The sequence below is a fragment of the Panthera tigris genome, chromosome C2, assembly GCF_018350195.1.
Source record: "Panthera tigris isolate Pti1 chromosome C2, P.tigris_Pti1_mat1.1, whole genome shotgun sequence".
NCBI classification, from domain to species: domain Eukaryota; kingdom Metazoa; phylum Chordata; class Mammalia; order Carnivora; family Felidae; genus Panthera; species Panthera tigris.
This window is the reverse complement of record NC_056668.1, coordinates 127,711,119-127,731,768: the sequence shown is the minus strand read 5'-3', so window position 1 is coordinate 127,731,768 and position 20,650 is coordinate 127,711,119. Positions and strand designations below refer to the sequence as shown.

Sequence of the window (20,650 nt, the reverse complement as noted above, 5' to 3'; positions counted from 1 at the left end):
TGACCCAGGAGCCGGGAGCAGGCCGGCCCCACCACTCACAGCCTGGTGTAAGCCAGCCCTCAAGACCCTCCAGAAGTCTCTAAGCCTGGACCTGACTGCCTCTCCAGGCCTTATCTCTGAACTCCTTCATGGATCCTGTGCCCAGTGGTCTCTCAGAACTTGTCCAGGTTTTCCTGCCTCCTTCTCTTTGCCTGAAGTGTCTTTGCACCTTGGAGTCTCTTGAGATCCAGTCCATCCTGCAGGACGAGCATCAACCCATTTTTCTGATCTCTCAGCCAAATGAGTTCAAAGCACTTGAACTCTGCCCTCTGTTAAAGTCTTATTCTGGTTTCTGATATGCCCTTAAAGGCTAGCGACCCTGTGTTTGTCATCTCCAGTCCTCATCTGCATCAGGTACTAAATGAATAAATGGAGACACAAGTGACAACTAGAAGGGGCCTCATTTTCCCCGTTCGTAGGATAGGACTAGCCATACTGGCCTTCCAGGGCTGGTATGCACTGGCTCATCACTACCTCCTTCCCAGGGTCACTCGGGCAGCTGTACTTGTCTGACTCCTCAGCCTCCCCAGTCCTTTACCCCTTTCTTTGCTCAGCAAATCTCTCCTGTCTCAAGAGGAGACCCTGTATATCTCTCTCAACTGCCACCCCAGCTCTGCTTCCTCTGCTTCCTCCCCCACCTCCCCATCCCTCTGCAAACTGTCTGCTGGCTCAGCCTTGCCTGGAAATCATCTCATCACCTTTTGGGAGCCAGCATTGATGCTGCCTCCTTTGGAAAGCATTTCCCCCTCCCCGACAGCCTGGCCTAAGTGTCCCTGGGAGCACCCACGTCCCCCAGGTTCGCCCCCAGTGGTAGAAGATTCTAGTACTGTCCGTATCTGCTTTTTATTTCTTCTGAACTCACCCCGCACCTGCAGTTCAGTCAGGGACATACATGCAAGTTCTGGCCAACAGGCTGGGAGCAGAGGTGAAAGCATGTTACTCGGGGCCAGAACATTTACTTACCAGTGCGAGACCTTTGAGGATCTGCCCCTGCCTTGTCAACTGTAGTGGCATGTTATGAAATGGAGGGACCTCAGAATACTGGATTACTGAGCCACTGCTCCAGAGAGCCACCTAGACCCACAGTGGACTTTAGGTGAGCAAGACAGGAACTCCCGTTATGTCACATGACAGATTGGTCAAGTGACCACAGCATAGCCAAGCCTGTCCTGACTGAATTCCAATTAGATGAGCTTGTTAGGTGAGTGGATGGAGTGGATGGGTGACTGGGAGCCATAAAGATCCGTATGCATTTTAGTTATTGTTATTGTCATCAAGGTGTGGCAGGTGCCCGGGGGAGGGGGAATAGGGACTTCAGCAAGCTGGAGTGACCCCTGTGTAGTGTGGGGACGAATGGCAGGAGAAAAACTTTCTTTCACTTATGATTTGCCAAGGGCTTGCCCACGACCTCTTTACATATTTAATCTCTGAGGAAAGGTTATAATGAAGCAGGTACTATTGGCAGGAGATGGATATTTTTCCCAGGTATGTACTTCCTGTGCTTGTAGAAGATAGGATTTCTCTTTTAGATTTGCACGGTTTCTCTCTCTGTCTGCCTCTCTCTCTGTCTCTCTCTGTCTCTGTCTCTGTCTCTGTCTCTCTCTCTTTCTCACACACACACACACACACACACACAAAGACAGAGCCCCTGCCAATCTCTCACTTTGGGATTCGGTAATATAATATTTTAATATCAACCCGAGACTGACTGGATTCAGCCCCCAGTTTAGCTGCTTCTCTCCATCTTTGAGAGCGGTTAGAGAACTCCCATTATGGCTTTGTTTCCTAAGCGGGACTCTGCTAACCCACCACCAGGTGGGGGTGTTCCCTTGTGGGTCTGTGTTCAGCTCTCTCAGGGCCTTTTCTCCTGAAAGTTTTTTCCTCCTTGTCCCGTTTCTCTGCGACTCTCCTTTAACTCAGCAAGGGTAATGTTCTTGCCACTTGAATAGAAGCTGGGTAAATGAAGTGGTACCTGGTCCTCCCTACCTCCATAGCCTTCAGTAGATTCTGCCCCCACCATGGGTCAGTGAAGTTCCGTGGGAATAGAGGGGCTTCCCCCCATTTCAGCAGAATAACTCAGTAGGGGCTCTGGGGCTGCAGCTGGAGCTGGAGTAGAAAGATCTGGATAGCCTGGTTTGAGTCCAGACCCAGCCAGGTGTTATATGGGTGAAGTTGGCCACAATGATCTCCTCGATTTCAGATTCCTCGTCTTCAAGTGGGGCCTTAGGACCAGGCTGGTCTCCCTCATGGGGCTGTGGTGAGGATCACCCTAGAGGGCTTTAGGCCAAAGGATAATTTATGAAGATATGGTATTTGATTTTCACTGTGGGCCTAGCCCTGCATCTGGCCTCTGCAAGGTTTCCAGGCTCAGGGGGAAGCAGGGCAACTAGGGAGCCTCAGCCTGGGAAGGGACCAGAGATTCATACTGGCAGGACCCAAGTGCTTTGGGAGCCAGACCTGAGGATGGTTGGTGCTAAATTTCCAGCCAGCCAGCAGGAAGACGGCAAGAAATCAAACATAACTGATTTAAAGAATAATTGTGACTTTTTAAAGCACACTTAAGCTTGGAGAGTGAGAATTCCACTCTCAGTACTGGTATGAACTTAATATAAATGTGAGCTCTTAGACTGTTGTTCATGCCCGCTGCCTCCTGATTTCAGCCACCCAGGAGATCAGATTAACAGGCACCCCTTCCCTAATCATCTTTTACTTACCAAAGGCCTACAGAGTCTCTAAATTTCTCAGTGGCCTAGGCACAAGTGGGCGTCCCCAAGGTTCTGCTGCACTGATGGCCCACCACACAGGGTTTAGAGACCACCCACATCGGCCTCACATGAGGAGCCGGTTGAAAGTGCCACTCCTGGGCCCTCTTAGATCCACAGAGATCAACTCGGGGGCTAGCTGGAGAGGTCGGGAATTTGCATTTTAACCACATCCTCTATGAGTGTCTAGCACTCTAGGAAGTTCCTTCAGCTTTGCTCTAGAAGTGAAATGAAGGTGACACCATTATATTCTCTGCTGGCAATCAGAAGAAAAGATTTGCTGTGGAGCAGTAGCACTGGCTGTGACCAAGTGACCGATGATGATTATGATATTAATTCTGATTTATGTCATGGACTTAGCTGTTGGTGTTCAATTCCACTTACAGCTATAAACTCAGGCAGGGATTATTAGGCCTCCTGAGAGCCCAGGACCATGGGCTTTGACAGTTATCTGCAGAATGTCACTGAAGGAACAGAGAGAGTCTGCGGCCTGCTCTATACCAGGCTAATGGGTTGAGAGTCGCATTATCTCTGATCTCCATGGCTATGGGCCCCTGAGGTTGTGGCCTGGGCACCTTCTCTGGCCAGAAAGTACAGTTCTGTGGGCTCTCTGACAGATACACATGACAGTACAAATTCATAACCAAGTTACAGCAATAGCAAAATTATAATATATTAATAGCAATATCATAATAGAATAAAGCCTTGGGAGGGCAACCAATCTTCCAGAATCTGCAGGCTGGCATCCGATGTTTGTGAGCTCAGCTGAAGGTAGTGCCTTCAGAATTTGGTTACATCACAGCGAGAAGAACCAGGATTAGTTGCAGGGAATCATTTTCCAAGCAGACCCATTTTAAATGCTGAAACTGGCCCCTGAGGTTGCATGGAGCCTCCCTTCCTGAGTGAGATCTTTGGAAATAAAAAGGTGGCTTAGGTAATAAAGCCATCTCTAATGGTGGCTTTCACAAAGACTTCAGTCTCATGGCAGTTTGGCCACTGACATACATTTTTTGGCTTACTACCATATAAGCCGTTCTCAGAGGTGGCTTCTGGTATGCTTCTGGAGGGTTCTTCTAAGAGGAGTGGCACTCAAGAGAGTCGTGTATGGCAATAACCAGTTCCCAGGTGCTCCAGAGGACATGGTGAGCCAGGTGTCTATCTGGCAAAGGGCCAGGTTCAGGGGCAACCTGGTGGGACACTGATGGCCAAGATCCTGTTCATAAGCTCTGGGCTCGTGCTGTGCCTCTCCTGCTGCTGTCCACTGAGCACACTCTGGAAGAAGGCCCAGTGTAGACAGAGGGAGGTGAGGGGAGGTCTCAGGAAAGCTCGGTGGAGCACCATGTACTAGCACTGCCTTGCACAAAGCTGCTTTGCAATAAATAAAATACTTGTTGATGAAAGGCCTCCTTTGTGGACTTCTAACTCTGAACCTTTCCCACATAGCAGCGGGGTAGTGCAACCCAGGCGCACAGAGGGGCAGTGAGAAGAGGCTGAGAAAATGTTAATACAAGCTTGTTTGGAACAGGGGAGCCGACCATGCTGGCCTCTGTTTTGCGAGCTGCAGCTTGCCATCCAGCTTGGTAGCCCTTGACGTCCCCTCAGCTTCATCACTTGCTCTGCTGACATCTGGACTGCCCGTCTTTACTCTTTGACACACAGGGTGAGGTCCAGACAGGGAGGCCCATGTGAGGCCACCTCGTCTGCTCCCAAGAAAACTTGGGGAGGGTCTTCTCATCAGTCTGAGTCGAGTGGTCTCGTCCTCACTTTGTGGGTGTGGGAGGTCGGGCTACGGACCACTTCACAGCCCTCCTCAAGTCTTCACCATGGTGTGGCTTTCTTAGCACAGAAGGGTCTAGAGTTAACGTGAACAGCATCTGGATGACCCACCCTCAGGGTTTCTTGGTCCCTGCTCTGGTGCCTGAGGATGAGGGAACTGAGAGGAGACTGGCCATACTTCCCAACATGGCAGCTTCCAAGATGGCCTTTAAGAGCAGAACACAAAGATCTGAGGGGAAGGAGGCCAGCCCCTCCTGAGCTCCGTGCTGATGCCGAATGGAGACTCAAAGGGGCTACAGCCAGGCTCTCCTCTCCTCTAGCCTGGATCTGGCCATTAATCATAATCCAGCCCTCTTCCTTTTTCCTCTGGGAAGATATGCCTTTCCTCTCTCCACTCAGGAAACCACCCCCACCTCCCAAGGCTGGTGAGGGGCCGGGGCTGCTTTGGTGGTCATCCAGCACTGAGGAGAGCCTCCTGAGGATCCAGAGAAGACCTGGCCCTCCAGCTCAGTGCCCATCCGGCCCAGGTGCACAGTGGACCTAAGGAATCCTGGGGGAGGAGGAGGCAGGGAAGGCAAATGGTGACTGGGGTTTCTCTCTTATTTAAAAAACAAAAAGGAAGTGATGTGTTAACAGTGAATACAGGTGGGTGTTGGGGGGGCAGGGTCCACTTTCTGGAGCAGGGCAGTGGCCGGGCCGGGCCGGGCATCCAGAGTCAGATGAGGCCCGCAGCCTTCTCCTGCACATTGTATTCCTTGTTCCTCTTCACCCGCCAGCTGATGAACACGAGCAGCAGCGTACCCAGCGCCTTGTAGCCCACCTGCAGGCCCAGGTACCTGTATAGTAGGAGGAGGCGGGGCCAGTGAGGGGGTGTGGAGGCTCTGTGGACCGGGTCCCAGGGCCATGGAGAAGAGCATCATCATTTCCACAGTGGCTCAGGGACTATGTTGTCAGGTAAGGATCCATTACCACCCAGCTGGGGACCACTTTCCTCATCTCTCTGACCCACGGGCAGGAGCCTCCCAGAGAATAGGCATGATGTTCCCAATCCAGTAGTCCTTCCCCACCCCTGCACTGCCCCCCTCCCTGCTCCCCTCTCCCTGCCCCACCACGCTCCCAGGGCCAGAGACAACACTGCAGCCCCAGCCAGTTTGGAGCATCTGGTCCTCCCAGCATAGCCAGGAGACGGGTGTCTGCTCACTGCCCTCTTGGTCCAGCCCTCTCCCGGCCTTCTATGCCACTCTGACACCGTTTCCAGACTCTGTTCCACCCCCTCAAGCCCACTCTCCCCTCGGTTTCTGGTCTATATGGTGATGGGCAACAGGTGAGATGGCTGGAAGGGGTGCTGAGGCAGGTTAGGCCCACCTGCCCTTGACCTGTGCCATGAGCCACGGTGGGGCCACCTCTCTCAGAGCAGTGGGAGATGGCCTGCATCATTCCACAGCCACAGCCTCGCCTCAGACTCCAGCCAGTCCCTTTCCCTTTGGCAAACTTCTTTCTGCTGCTGCCCCTCCTGAGGGACTGTGGACTAGGGGCTAGCTCCCAGTAGTGTGTGCGTGTGCTGGTGGGCTCTCTCTCTCTCTCTCTCTCCATCACCTGGACGGCTCTCTGTCACCAGTGACCCCTGGTCCCTGTCCATGGCAGCGCCCCTCTAGTCCCCTCCCTCAGAAGCCTGGCTGCCCCCTCCCCGCCCCCCCCCCCAGAGCTGCCACAGCAGATGGCTGCCCTCTGCTCTGGGCTGGGGTCTGACCCCCCTCTCCAGCCCCCCAAGGCGGGCTGCCGGGCCCTCACCTGTCTCGGAGAGCATCATTGTTGTAGTAGGCACAGGCCCCGCGCCTCCCTGAACACTGCAAGTTCCACCGGATGCAAGAGTAGTCAATGGTGAGGCCGTAGAGGGCTGGAGACGGCAGCCAGGCTGGTGTCGGTGGGAAGAGAGTTGAGAGAGTCCAGTCACATGGAGCTGCAGGCTGAGGCACCCGACTGGGTGACAGGAGAGCACACCCACCCACCCATCGCCCCTGTGTGGTTTGCCTGAATGAGACCAGCTCTGCCCCAGCCCTGGGAACCACAGTGACTTTGGAAAGCCGAATAGCTTCCCGAGAAGCATGAATTCCTCTTTCACTAGAGGCTTAGAAAAGCGACCTGAGCCATCCTTTCAGGGCAGTGAGTCACAGAGGGCACCATGATGCCAGCTCAGACATACCACATCGTTCTCACGCTGGATTGGTCCCAAGTGGAGATAGGCTGACCTCCACCTTGTGGCAGGAGCCTCCTGAGGGCATCGACTCCTCAAATCCTCACAGGTGGGTGGGTACCCTTGTCTTAAGAAGGAGGAAGGTGGGCATGGCTAGCTCACCGTTGCACAGCCGGGAGGGTCAGGGCTGGGCTCTGAACCCTGGTTTCCTCTGGTCCCACCTTTCACCACAACAGGCTGCCTCAGTGGCTGAGACAGCACCCCCACAAGACCCCCCACACTCTGACTGCTCAGAGCCTCTACCCCAGCCCCCTGAACTTCCCCACAGCTGAGTGGTGAGGCAAAGGCTATGCCGTCCTGGTGTTAAATATTCAGAATAACTCCTGTATTGTTAGCTACAGTTCTAGGCAGTCTTGGGACTGGGGAGGGGCTTGTCCGGGATTCATACCCCAAACTCTGCCCTCAGAACAGTCTCCAGACTGTCTTTAAGGCCCTGTGAGAAGCTGCTTCAGGAGGAAAGAAAGAGGAAATCTGCTTGTGGCTCTACCCATAATGGGAACCTTTGAGAACCAGCCTCTCTACTCAGACCCTGCTCACTTCCAAGTCTCCAGCTAAGCAGGGGATGGAAACTGGCCACAAGGATTGTCCACCAAGGATGCTTCCCTAAATAGAAACAAAATCCAGAGAAATTTTCAACCAAATTTCAGTGGTTAATTTAAAACTTGCTGGGTTTTATCCATGTCCTTCTTTCCACCCCAGAGTGGGGCTGTGTTCATGGGTGATGAACGGAAATGCCTTCAGCCTGGATTTTCTAACTGTGGTTCCAGATGGAGTTGTCTGAGCTCCAGTGAGAAAACAAAGGCAGCAGGTGCTTTGAGCAGTGGGACCGTGACTGTTTTCAAGGCGGCTAGGAGAAGGTCCTCAGAGCCCGTCCTCGCTGCTGGCTGTGTTGGGCACAATGCAGGGTTTCCTTCCCAGCAGAGATTTTGGAGCAAGTTATACATGAATCATACATGACAGGCTAAATGACAGCAAGGAGGTGTGGTGATGGCAGTGCCTCTGCCACCAGGACAGGGTAGAGCCCACTGCCCTGCATCCTCCATGCTGGTAATACAGGCCTGAGGAGGAGGGTCCGAAGGCACGGTGCTGGAAGGAGGGGAGCAAGTGACCCGAGCCTGAGAAATCCCATTGAAAAGGCTGGTTCATTCCTCAAAGGTTCTCGCTCAGCAGGCCCCACCAGGGACATCACCAACACACCCCAGAACGATAATGGAGGGCCAAGCGCGGCCTGGCTCCTGGATAATAATGCACGGTGGGCCCTGAAGGGATTTCAGCATGTAGGGTCAGAAAGTCCACTCCCATAGCAACTGAAGTCCCTCTGGGGCAATTGCCATATTCCCCACTGCAGTGTGCACACACTGGGTCCTTCATACTCAGTTGAATTTAGTCCCTTTACTTGGTTTACCTGTCACTGCAAGGGTCTGCACATTAATTCCTGAATGTGTCAAGAAGGGAGGATCCAGCATGAGCCTCTGGGAAAGGGCAGTGAGGTCCACACATGCCCCAGCCTCCCCCAGACCATGCCCTCAGGGAGCTTGCCCTCGGGTGGGGGGTGGGGAGCATTACTGATCCTGTGCTCACAGCTCCATCCCTCCGGAGGGTGGGCTCTGGGCTGCTGGAGCGTGGGCAGGGCTTGTCGGCAGAGGCTCCCCCCCCCCCATCCCACCTCAATGAGAATTATTTGCTGCATAGAGGCAAGGGAGGGAGTTTTGTAAAATGGGAGGGAAGCCAGGGCTGGGCTCAGCTGCTGTTCTGGGACAGGAATGCAGGGTTTTTGTTCCTACACCCAGTTCTTGGAGAGAGATGAAAAAATACCTGCCTTCAATTCTTTATTAGGTATTCTCAGCTGTGTCCACTTTTCATTTTTCTTACATGGTTTTGTTTGGAATTAATGCCATAGATGGAATCTTTCCTAACCTCAAGGAACAGGGAAACCGTCCATATAGGGTCTTGGCCTTTGCTGATGCTTGATTATGCACAGCTTCTCTTCACAGCAGAGATGAGAGAGGGCTTCCTGCAGCCCCAACCTGCACTTCACAGCCCTCAGATGCCTGGTGCCACTCCCCAGGAAGGAAGGGGGCATCGCAGACACTTACCCAGCAGGCGCATCAGCAAGAACTGTACCCCAATGGCAAATGACTTTTCTTCCTGGTTCACCACGCTGTAAAGGAAGATTGGAAGTCAGCAGCCGGAGGACTGAGGGCTGTGCCTTCGCTCAGGGGCAGCCAACCTCAGAGCATGCCAGAACCTGCCCTCCAGTGGCCTGACAGCCACCTGACCGACTGGATTCACCTCAGCCAAGTGCTCCTGTTGTTTATATCTGCGGTTCTCAAAGCATCATCGCTGGACCAGCAGCATGAGCACCTCCCCACACCCCAGGAACTTGTTAGAAAGGCAGATTCCCAGGCCCTACCTCAGACCTAAGAATCAGATCCTCTGGGAGTGGGGCCGGCCATCTGTGCTTTAGGAAGCCCTCCATGAGATTCTGTTGCACACTCGCATTTGAGAACCACTGGTCCCTGTGACTTTCAGGGTTGCCCAGTGTCCCCTCCAAGAGGCAGAGGGCAGAAAAGGCTGGGAACGGACAGAAGGATGGGGAAGGGTGTGTTCAGAGCAGCAGGCCTGAACAACTCCCATGGAGTGTAAATAGCAATAAAGACAGCCCTGATGAAAGTCTAATTGAGGCCCCTGGGCTGTAGGCTTCTGTGTGCAACGAAAAGAATCCTCTCCCTGGGGCCAGCTTCCTGGGCGTGTGGCCTGTGCAGCCTCCCAGGCCCCAACCCTCAGAAAGGCCCCACGTTTGGTTTAACGGTCTGCTGCGGCCGTCTTGAAATTCTCAATAATTTTGGAACCAGGAGCCTCCCATTTTCATTCTGCACTGGATCCTACAGATTATGTAGCCAGTCTTACCCCTACCCTTCTTCCCTCAAGAGGGGATGAATGTTTGGCTGAGGAAGGAGATTCAGAGAGAGATGGGGAAGGTATCTGTCAGTTGTATTGCCAGGCCCTGACATCCCAGCTGGGCATGGGGCAGAAAGGGAGGACACCCCATCCACAAGGTGGGGAGCCAGGAGGTGGCCTGCAGAGGCATCAGGCTTCTCTGTGCTCTGAAAACCCACACTCCTGGGTGGGTATCTGTGGGGGAAGGGCATTCGGGGCCGAGGGGACATCAAGGAAGGGAAGTCAGAACTAATCTCCAGGTCTCTGCACACGTTTTGTTCTGTCCCTACAGTCCTGCCAGCAGAGTGGAATGGGACCCTCTTCCAGTTCCTCTGAAGGAAGGCCCAGTGAAAAGAGTACTCATGGGGTGCAGCAGGGGAAAAAGACAGCCACTTGGGACCCCCCAGTGGAAAGTGCCTCAAATCTCAATCTAATGGACGCTCCCTTTATGCCTATAGGTCCCTCTAGTGGCCCAATTCATAAGTCTTGGTCATTGTCCCTGGGCAGACTCCCCTAGATTCTGAACTGAATGGGGCTTGGGCACCCCAGTTTGCCTTCTGATGGACAACTTGAGCCTCTTATGGTGTCTGCTGCCATTGGAGGTGAATTAACTCTGGCATTCTGCCCACTCTCTCCTTCCACATTTCTGGTGAAGCTTCCCTCCCAGCCTGTATTTCCATGCCTAGTTGGGGGTCAGGGTACAAACAACAGTTGGGTCACCTACAAAGTTATCTTTAAGCTTCACCTTCTCCACGCTAAATAGCATCCGTTTTCCCATCTTTCCCAGTGGGATTTATCTTTAAACAATTTTGGGGTCCTGGGGCCTCTTCAATTTCGCTTCAGCTCCTGCCAGACTTAGAAGGGAGAGGTTTCCTAGGAAAGCCCATCCTGTGGTTGAAATGACACTCCTTCTCCACATCTTCCCTATCCCTAAGGCTTGTTGTAGTCCTCTGGGAGGCAGACTGCTCAGGGACTTCCCTGTGAAATTTCCTTATCCTGTTCCCTCTCCTCATCCTGGCCACCCACAGATCTTTCTCAGGGTTAGAGGGTCCTCCACGGCCCATCTGGTCCTGGTGCAAGAGGTAACCCCACCCAGGGGCCTCAGGTGAAAGTACTCATGCTTGGAATGCACAGGGTGGGGAGTGGTAGAAAGAGGGTACTGATGGTATTGGGAGAAGCAAAATGCTCTGGCTCTGAGCATCCCCACACGTTCCTGTGGAATATGCTAAGAACACAAGGTTCTGACTGCTCTTTTTCTGTGCCATTTCTCAGGATGGTGGTTGCAATGAGCAACCTGGAGGCATGGGGTAAAATCTTCCCCTAGACAAAGAGCAGTCTTGGTCTATATAGCTGTGCCTCTCTCAAGCTCAGTGTTCCTCACTGTGTCATAAGCTCACTGCATGTGAAACATACACCTGGGTGCTCCAGGTCACCCCATGGGATGTGGGACACAAGGATAAATGATGTTCACGCTCCTTACTGTGCTGTGAGTAATAGTCCTTTATCTTTGAACCAGGAGTCTCCTGTCTTCTGCCAGCATTCTTGAAACAGTAACAAAAACAGGAGCTTGGTAGTTTGCAAGCTAACTTATAATTAGGATAAAATCCCAGGTCCTGACAAGCGGCTGCTTCTGTTCTTCATCTCCTAGACTTTTGGGAAAAATAGGTCATTGGCACCTAGCTACCTGTTAATGATTCTTAGAGTTTGGTTAATAGTGATAATTAACTAATATGTAGGATACCTTATATTTACAAGGCAATTTACCAGGTAATCCTAACACCAGTCCTTTCCTGTCAATTATCATTAACCTCTTTTCATAAATGAGGAAACTGAGGCTCGGTGAGGTTGGCATTCAGCCAACGCATGGCAGAGCTGGGTCTCTGATCCCAGCGATGGGCATCCAAATCCTGTGTTTTTCCCTTTCTTCTTTCAAGGTGGGTGAGGACAGGAAAGAGGCGGGCAGGGGTGGGTTAGGTGAACTTGGTTGAAATGTTGTTTTCCCTTTTGCAGAGGATGAGGTGAAGGAAGGGTCAGTTCCCTGCTAAAACTTCAGAGACATTTCACCGCCACTGTAATGGAACACCTCTGTCCTCCCCTCCCACCTTGGCCAGCTTCTCCCTTCTGACTGGAGAACTTGGTCCTGGCTCCTCACACACTGGGCTTTTCTTATTTTCATTCTTCCTCATAGCCTTCATTCTGTCTCTGGAAAAACTTTTCACATTTTTCTTCCTTGATTTTGCGCATCTAACTCAATTCTCCTCCTTCTTCTCAGTTCTTCCAGGATTTAAATATGAGTGAATCTACAGGCATTTCCACAGCATGGAACCAGGCAGCCCGGCTTCATCAGGACTTAACTGTTCATGGCTCTGCCCTCCCAGGGCTGAGGTCTCTCAGTGCAGAGTGGAGGTGCCAACAGGGCACATGGGTGCCCTGAGACAGACTGAGGCAGCACAGTGAGGGGCTCTGCACCGAGTCTGGCTCGGCAGGGCCCCCGACATTGTTGTGTTAGTATTACCATCCCACATCATCCAAAGAGCATTGCAGATTGGCGTTCAAAGGACTCTGAGGGAAAGGAAGGAGAGGCAGAAGCAGGCAGCATGGGGAAGGAGAGGCGCACTCACCGCAGAACCATCATGTAGAGCGGGTTGTGGGAGATGCAGGCTATGAGGGCCACGAAGGAGATGAGGAAGATGGCCGGGAGCAGGAAGTGGGCACAGGGGATGGGGCATGATCCTGTCTTGGCTGAAGAGGACGCCCCGGTCACACAGCTGCAGTTCAAATAGGTCTTGGGAAGGAGAGGGAGAGGGGAGGGGGAAATCTGCTGTTATTATTTGGCCTCCACACATGACAAACGCTTGCACCAGCTCTAGCCTAAGAGCCCCTCAGGTTTTGACAGCTCTGCCCTGGGGAGCTGGGCGATGCTGCATGTGGAGGCTGGAGAGCAGGCCCGGTGAGGGGTTCAAGGTGCCCCATGGATACCACCTCTGACCTCTGTTTGGGCAATCAAAACCATCTTCACCAAAACCGGTCGTCTAGCATGGGCTGGGCCCCTCCAGCGGTTCCACTCACATCAGGACATGCAGGATCCCACTGCCAGGCAAGGCCTACCCAGCTTGGGACCAGGGGCTGGGAGGGCTCTCTTCAGGGCCAGGCTGGCCTGTGCCCAGCAGCAGTGGTTTCGTGGGTGGTTGTTCTTGCAGTTTGTGTGCTTATTGCACGGAAGGTAAGAAAGGTATAAATAGGAGACAGCAGTGGGAACCCAGCTGAATCCGCTGAGCTCTTCATCTGTTAGGCCTCTGCCTAAGCGGAACTCCTCCTGTCTGTGAAGGCCTCTAGCGAAGGAGGTCCCTGTCTCAAATCTGCAAGTCCAGATGGTTCAGCGCTCTTGTAAGACTGGCCTTGGTGGCCACTGCCCGTGACAGGTGGTCTTCACCTTACCTTTCACAGCATCTGATGGACTAGCCTATGACCATTTAAGTGTCATAGCAGTTACAAGGCTAGGACCAGAACTAAGGAGCTAGTATGCCCCCTTCTGGCAGACAGCAGGAACTACACACCTTCTTTGTTTTGGCTGCCAGGAAGCTCAGAAATAAGTTATGTGCAGTATGGCTATTAGTTCCTTCAGTCTGGATTTTTTTTTTTAACATAGATCTTTTCCCTTTGTAATTTACCGTCTGTTCTTGATATTATGCTAATGGCTCTGTGTAATTATTGGAAACCTGTCAAGATGATTTCTGGAAGCAGATGAGTCAGAGGTAAGTAAATAAAGATAAGGAAACCACAGAAGACACCACAGACTCATTTGACTAGAAGGCAATGAAGAGAGCATCATGTCTGCACTCCTTGTCCTCCACCTGCCCACAGAGGTGGCTGTGGGAGCAGCCTTGCCCTGTGCTCTCAGAGGATGATGCTAAGTGGGGCTAGCCTTGTCCATACCTTCCACACAGGCTTAAAGGAATGAGGCATATGCTTTTCCTTAGGGCATCTTTAGCAGAACTGAACAGACTTTCCATTGCTTTTAGGAAAAGGTAGATCCAAATCCTAGGCCTGGCCTGTCCAGCCTTGGCCTATGTGTGACATGCCTCTCAGCACCAACCCTGGCCTTCTCTGCTTTCTCCTGCACCCAGCTAGGTCATGCCCTAGGGCGTTGCTTTTGCTGTTTCTTTACCTGGAATGCCTCACTTCCAGGACTTTCTAGGGTCTTCCTCTTCTGGTTGTTCAGTTCTAATGTCACCTCCTCAGGGAGGCCCCCAGACACTCTCTGTCCATTAAGTCTCTTGGGGGCATGGATTACATTCTAAAACTATCTTGTGCATTTATTTGATAGAATGCAAACTCAGTGAGAGCAGGCACCTTGTCTGATGGGTTCACTGCTGAATCCTCAACTTCTGTGGCCATGCTGGATATTCACTAAATATTTGTTGAATAACTGAACAAATGTCTTGACTTGGTTTGCTGCTGAATGACCCTCGAATCCAGGAAGCATAGCACTCAGAGGGCTATTAGAGCCTTGCCAGGTGGGCATAGTGAATGTGGGTTGCACCACTGGAAGGCTGGTGGTGAGGAGACATATGACCTTGAACAGATGTGTCCCAGACTGAGGCCGGGTCCTGGGTTCTAGTCCCAGATCTGTCCCTAAATAGCTCAGGACTTCAGGTCAGTTGTGTGGCCACATGTAGGGGCTGACAGGTTCCACTGAATGCCCTAGGTCACACTTCCAGCTCTAACCTTCTGGGGCCACATCACAGAAGATCCTCTGCCCTCAGTTTATCTAGGCCTGCCTCTGTGGCTTTCCACACAGCCAGTATGCAGGATCCAGGATGCCCATTAGGATCCTTCGGGATGAGGCTCAAAGGCCTCAGCTGAAGCAGTTCTTTGGCTTGTTTCTGCTCTGAGCATTGTTAGGCCTCAGGAATGTGAATCTGTTGAACATCGGCCAATCTTTAATTGACTTTGGGCTGTAGGCATCTGGTCATGACCTTAGGGAAGGGGAGGTGGAGAGAGGGCGGGTGTGGCCCAGAGGCCAGAGGCTGGGAATGAGTGTGGGGCGGGTGGCAGTCTGCCCATCCTGGAGCCTAGGAGTGGTCTGCGAGGGCACATGCTAAGCACAGAGACCCCACAGGGCTTCTCCCACCCTTACCAGCTGCTTGGAGGCTACCGAGCTGACGTTAATCTCACTGCAGCCGGCGTGGCATGGGGAGAGGTACTCCACTCCATTGTCTCCGCAGACCGGGTGGAAGATGGAATCTGGGCACGAGCAGTCCTTGCGGCAGGCAGGAGGCTGCGGATGTATAGGACTTGATGTCCTGCCAGCAAAACAGGAAATGGGGAATCAAACAAAGCAAGACCAAAGAAAAGTCTCCTCACGCCAGCCCAGTGTGAGTTTCCCGCCTGTTTAGTGTGCCTGTGCGTCTCTGTCTTGGGCCAGCGCCACCCTGGGACCTGAATGATGCTTATCGGAGCTGATGGTGAATTGACTGCCTGATCAGGGCTCATGGCATCACCAGGTGCAGCTCAGCAAGGCATGGTCAGCAAACCCCACACTGAAGAAGGACGTCAAGACACCCAACCAGCCAGGACTCCGATGAAAGAGACGGCAGGTGCTACGCAAAGTCACAGGCAATATTTCCCTTCCCTTCTCCTTCATCTGTGCTCAGGCCGAGGGAAGGCTGGGGCTCCTTGAGGCAATCTGGGGTCGAGAGGGCTCCAGTCTCTGGGTCTATGGAGACATTGCCTAGGTCGCTCCACCCCCTGTGCTGCACCCAAGGGGGTTTCACCAGCTGACCTCACCATTCTCACCACCCCACCACCCCCCCCCCCCCCCCCCCGCCACATCTGATGTTCATGATCGTCTCTGGGGAGGGTCGGCATAGGCTGACAAACCACAAGCCAGGGGGCTGCTAAAACAATGACACCACTGATAGTTAACAGTAATGGGGTGCCTCTTATGTGCCAGGAACCATGCTCACGGCTTTTCACACAGCCATCATGACAACTCTTCAATTAATTCCATTGTTTCTGTGATGAGAAAACTGCAGATGAGACAAGTAACTTTCCCCAGCTACAAAGGGCTGTGCCAGACTCTCCCCAGTCTGATGACAGAGCCCTGTGCTAAAAACACCCACTGAGGGGCGCCTGGGTGGCTCGGTCGGTTAAGCGTCCGACTTTGGCTCAGGTCATGATCTCGCGGTCTGTGAGTTTGAGCCCCGCGTCGGGCTCTGTGCTGACAGCTCAGAGCCTGGAGCCTGTTTCAGATTCTGTGTCTCCCTCTCTCTCTGCCCCTCCCCTGTTCATGCTCTGTCTCTCTCTGTCTCAAAAATAAATAAACGTTAAAAAAAAAATTTAAAAACACCCACTGAGAGCAGCCCAGGGGCTCCAAGCTCTCTCGGCCCCTCTCAATCCACAGTCAGCCTGCAGAACAACGCACCCTGGTGGTGGTGGGGGGGGTCCCCGCCCTGAGCAGCCCTCCCTTCCCTCCTTCACCCACCAAAGACAGAAGAGGTAATTTCAGAGAAAAAGAGAAAACACCAAGACAGAAAGGTACAGTATGTCCAAACGTCGCAACCTTGTTAGGCAAAATGTAAAAGAAGAAGTCGTTGGAAGGGGCACTCAGGTAAAAACAAATGCTCTTTGTTCAGCACCCTTCCCTCACAGGCCCCTAAAGCTCTTCCTGAACATGACACCAGATTCAAAACTTAGGACCAGGTTGCTTTATGCAAACTGACAGGTGTACTTTACCTGCCCTCTTCCTCACCTGCCCTAATTTTGTTTGAGTCTGCCATCACTTTCATTGTTCTTTCCCAGATTTTTTCAAGTCCCCTTCTCTCATCTTTCTTCAGCAGCTCAAGGAGACTTTGTAATTGTAGCTGGCACAGAGCTGATGCTAAACATAGCTTATTTCCTGGTTCCTGAGGCTCACAGCCCTACAGATTCATCCTGAAACCAAATTAACCAGTTTTTGGTACTTCTTAAAAACAAAACAAAACAAAACAAAACAAAACAAAAGACAGAACTCTGACCCTGATTGCTGGTGACCCAGTAGGACTCTCTGATTTCTTTTCATAATTGAGCATATTATTCAAGGCCTCATTTTCTAAGTTGCCACACAGGAGATTAGATCAAAAGCGGAAAGGAGAGAAGAGAGGAGTTGAGGAAGCAGAAAGGAAGATTCACGGCAGCCAGATCCAGGCTCTGGCCTCAGTGAAGGGGATCTTCTCACCTCTCATTCCCATTACCTGGGGGGGTAGACCTCCGCTATAGTGGGGGTAGAGCATCCCATGAAGAAGAGAGGGGCACAGAGGATCATGGAGATGGTGATGATGGTGGCAGCCACGCGGGGAATGGTTTGCAGAGAGAAAACGAAACGTTTCATGAGGATTCCTCCAAACAGCATCCCCAAGGCCGCAGCAGGGAGGTTTACAGCACCTACAGGTAAAGAGAAGCTGGTCTGGGTGTATAGGACTGGGAGTCTTGTGAGGAGCCGCAGACATTGAGCTGAGCCATGGACAAGGAGACACGACTACCTGGAGGGACATTTGATACATTCAAATGCTGTGGTAAGAGCTGACATTAATTCAGCGCTTACTGTTTGCCAGACACATCTACAGAGTTCTCTTGATGTAGCAGATTGTCCTGCTTGTGCAAAGGATACAGAAATAAATGGGGCCCTTGCAGTCACAGGGATGTGGGTTGAATGTGCATTTAGTAAGTGCTTTTCATTACCTGGCCCCTCATTGCACCCTCACTGTGACCACATGAGTCACACAGTGGTGCTCCCTGCCTGATGTGCCGGTTGGTGCCTGAAAGCTAGAGGGGTGAGGCCCTGGCCACCTTGCCACATCCCTATGGTCAAGCTCACCTGTGGACTGGGCTCAATAATTCACTTCGGTACTTGGTTGGGACCACATCAGTGATTCTCAATCTCAATTGGCAAAAAATACCAATGCTGGGCCCCACCCAGAGATTCTGCTTTCATTGACTGAGGGTGGGGCCTGGGTATCTGTACTTTTTAAAGCTGTCCAGGGGGTCCTAAAGTGCAGCCAGGGTGGAGAATCACTGGGCCACATACTCCTTACCCAGGCGAATGTATTCAAGTCCTTGGTGAAGAAGGGAAAAAACCAGGAGGCATTTTGCCTAGTCCCAAATTACACCTTTCTCTTTCCTCTGTTGCCCCGGATGATGTCAGGACCTTTGAGAAGCCCTTAGGCTTCCAGCCCCTCTGATGGAAAGGAAGGCAGACCCCAGCCTCTGCCTCTCCCTGCCTGGAATTATAGGGGCCCCAGAGATCTGCCAAAGACCTTCTAGATGGCTAACCAGGAAAAGTGTCCTTAAAATTCTTTCCCCAGGGCCACAGTCCTCTTCTGGCTCTTATCTGTGTCCGGTCTGGCCTCACCCATCCTGTATGGGCGGCAGAGGGCCCAGCCTCTCCTTCAGGCAGGCCCCCTAGCTCCTACAGCGCCCTCACCCTCTGGACTCACCGATGAGGAAGTTGGCATAGGCTGCGGAGGCACCATACTGCTTCTCCAGAAATTTGTTGAGGAATGTGGAGAGGCCGGCAATGACAGAGGAGAAGGTGCACTGGGCCAGGACCACCAGCATGAAGAGCGGGTTCATCAGCAACCTCAGGAAGATGCGGGGAAACCCTGTAATCAGACGGCTGTCAGGGGCCAGGCCTTCGTGGTAGTCATCCCAGGGGTACCTTGATACTAGGTCACTGCCCTTCCTCCTCCTCCAGGCAGCTCTCCTCTCTTTCTCATGGCAGATCTGAGGCACCAAAGTGTTCAGTGGCCAGTCTGGGGGCACAGAGCCGCTCGACTCCCACTCAACATACTCACAGGCTAAGTAAAATGAGGACATGCCTATAGGATATCAGGCGGAGGCTGGATAGAAATAGGACTAACACCAGGAACATTCTCCTCACATGACAGCCACCTCCATGTGAAAGGAGGGGAGAGAACACGGGGCCAGACCATGGAGGCAGGGCTGACTGCTAAATCTGAGTCTCCTGAGACCTGCAAAGAAGCAGTCACCAGGACCCCTGGCAGAACCCCTCCTGGGAGATGGGCCAGTTACAGACCACCTGTTCTTACTGACCTTCACCACACACAACACCACATGGGCTGGGGTACCTCCTGAACCTCCCTCAAGACAGACCCCCCCCCACCTCCAGGGCTTTGCCAGGTCAGTCAGTTACGTTTAATGAAATCCAGCAGGGAGCTTCTTGGCTTGACCTCGTCCATCTTCCTTGCCTCGTCCACTATGGCAGGAGACCTCTGAAGGCAGCGAAGGAGGTAAATGTTAATGTCCGAGGCTCCTTGTCATGACCCTTCCCTGGGCCCTTGACCCTTCTGGTCTTGGTGGCTCAGGGATGGGCAGCAGTGAGCTGCCCACCCCAGGTGGGTGTGGGTGTGGGTGTGGATGTGGGTGTGGGTGTGGGAGGGCACCCAGAGAATGCTCTCTTGAAACGAACACCACCTGCATGTTACTGAACCCAGAGTTGTGGCTGCCGGCCAGAACACATCTATGCCAATGCCTCCTGAAATACCTCTGAGCATGTTATCACCTCTAACTTTCCCTTGACTGATGCCAAAAGGTATCTGATCAGATCTCACTCCCTGTCTCTCTGTCGTGGCTGCACTGCTTCCCTGTCCTCAGATTCCATGGGCTGCAGGCTTCTGGGATACACTGGTCTAGAATGACCTCTGTTTCCAGCTCTTTCTGTCTCCTCTATGGAGTCACTGCTTCCTTCTGGGCCCAGAGTTGAGTCCTGCTCAACCAAGGCTTGGTCCCGGCCCCTGGCCCATGCTTTCTGTTCATACCACTTCAGTGAGCTCGCCTACCACTTATGAACTCGTCAGCTGCAGCTCTGCACCCCTACACAGGTGTGCACGGCCCCCCAGGGGAACACACTACCAGGTGTGGGAGCTCCCATGCACTGAGTGCTTAGTCCACATCGGACACCGTGCCCAGCATGCCACATGCACTGTCACTCCTCATGGAGTGACAGACCACCTGTTCTATCTCCAGTATTGTAAAGGTGCTCTATCTCCAGTATTGTAAAGGAAACTTAGACACGAGGAAGCTTGTCCAAGATCACTTGGCAAGGTTTTAAGTGACACACCGGGACTCAGACTCAGGTTTGCCTGACTCCAGAACTACCACGATGTACTGCCAACGTCCAAAACTGTTCCTCAAGACAAGCGAAGGCTCTCCTACCCCTGTTCCTCCTCCCACACAGGGGCCTACATCTCACTGCCCAATGTGGAGCTTTGGCTCAGAACCTTGATGCTAACTTCGGTCCCTCTTCTCCTCCAGTCTGGCTCACTGCTGAGTCCTTGGCACCCCCTCCAAGAATATCTCTGCCTGCCCTTGCCTCAGCTGTCCAGCAACCACTGCCCCGGTGCTCGGTCTCATCCCCTGTCTCTACACCGGCTTTTTCAGATGGTCAGCCTTCACTCCTCCCTGACTCCCTGACCTTCAACCCAGCTGGCCACCCAGTTACTGCAGTGCCCCAGAACTTTAAGTTTTAGACCCTCAGCCTAACATCAGAGCCCCACCAGACTTCTCTGTTTTCCATTTTCATCCTTTCCTGACTTCGTCCCCAGCAGACAGGGCTGGCAGACACATGGAACGTCCAAGTGCTCAGAGTAAGCTCACTCTCAGGCCACCCTTATGCTCTCTAGCTCTAGGGACCCCCTTCCCACTCAGTCCTGCAGGTTCATATGGTGCCAGGTCATATATTCTGCTTTTACTAGCTCTTAACTCTTCATCACAGTTTAGATGAACTCATTTGTTCAACTACTCATGTAGTTTCCCAAACTACATTCCCTGAAGCTGTCCTGATACCTGAGGTGTTGAAGTGGTAAGGGGACACTGGTGA

The 20,650-nt window shown here is 52.6% G+C and overlaps 1 protein-coding gene across 1 annotated transcript in view; it reads right to left on the bottom strand.

Annotated features, from left to right (window-relative positions):
• Nucleotides 1–3,406: 3,406 nt before the first annotated feature.
• The window catches only part of SLCO2A1 (solute carrier organic anion transporter family member 2A1), an 82,251-nt gene continuing 65,007 nt past the window's right edge, over nucleotides 3,407–20,650 (bottom strand). The window contains exons 7-14 of the mRNA XM_042956718.1: nucleotides 18,965–19,043; nucleotides 18,249–18,413; nucleotides 17,007–17,196; nucleotides 14,912–15,077; nucleotides 12,393–12,556; nucleotides 8,928–8,992; nucleotides 6,369–6,492; nucleotides 3,407–5,413 (exon numbers count right to left, since the gene is read on the bottom strand). Coding sequence (XP_042812652.1) covers nucleotides 5,293–5,413; nucleotides 6,369–6,492; nucleotides 8,928–8,992; nucleotides 12,393–12,556; nucleotides 14,912–15,077; nucleotides 17,007–17,196; nucleotides 18,249–18,413; nucleotides 18,965–19,043 — 1,074 coding nt within the window. The 3' untranslated portion in view covers nucleotides 3,407–5,292. The remainder of the gene's footprint in view (nucleotides 5,414–6,368; nucleotides 6,493–8,927; nucleotides 8,993–12,392; nucleotides 12,557–14,911; nucleotides 15,078–17,006; nucleotides 17,197–18,248; nucleotides 18,414–18,964; nucleotides 19,044–20,650) is intronic.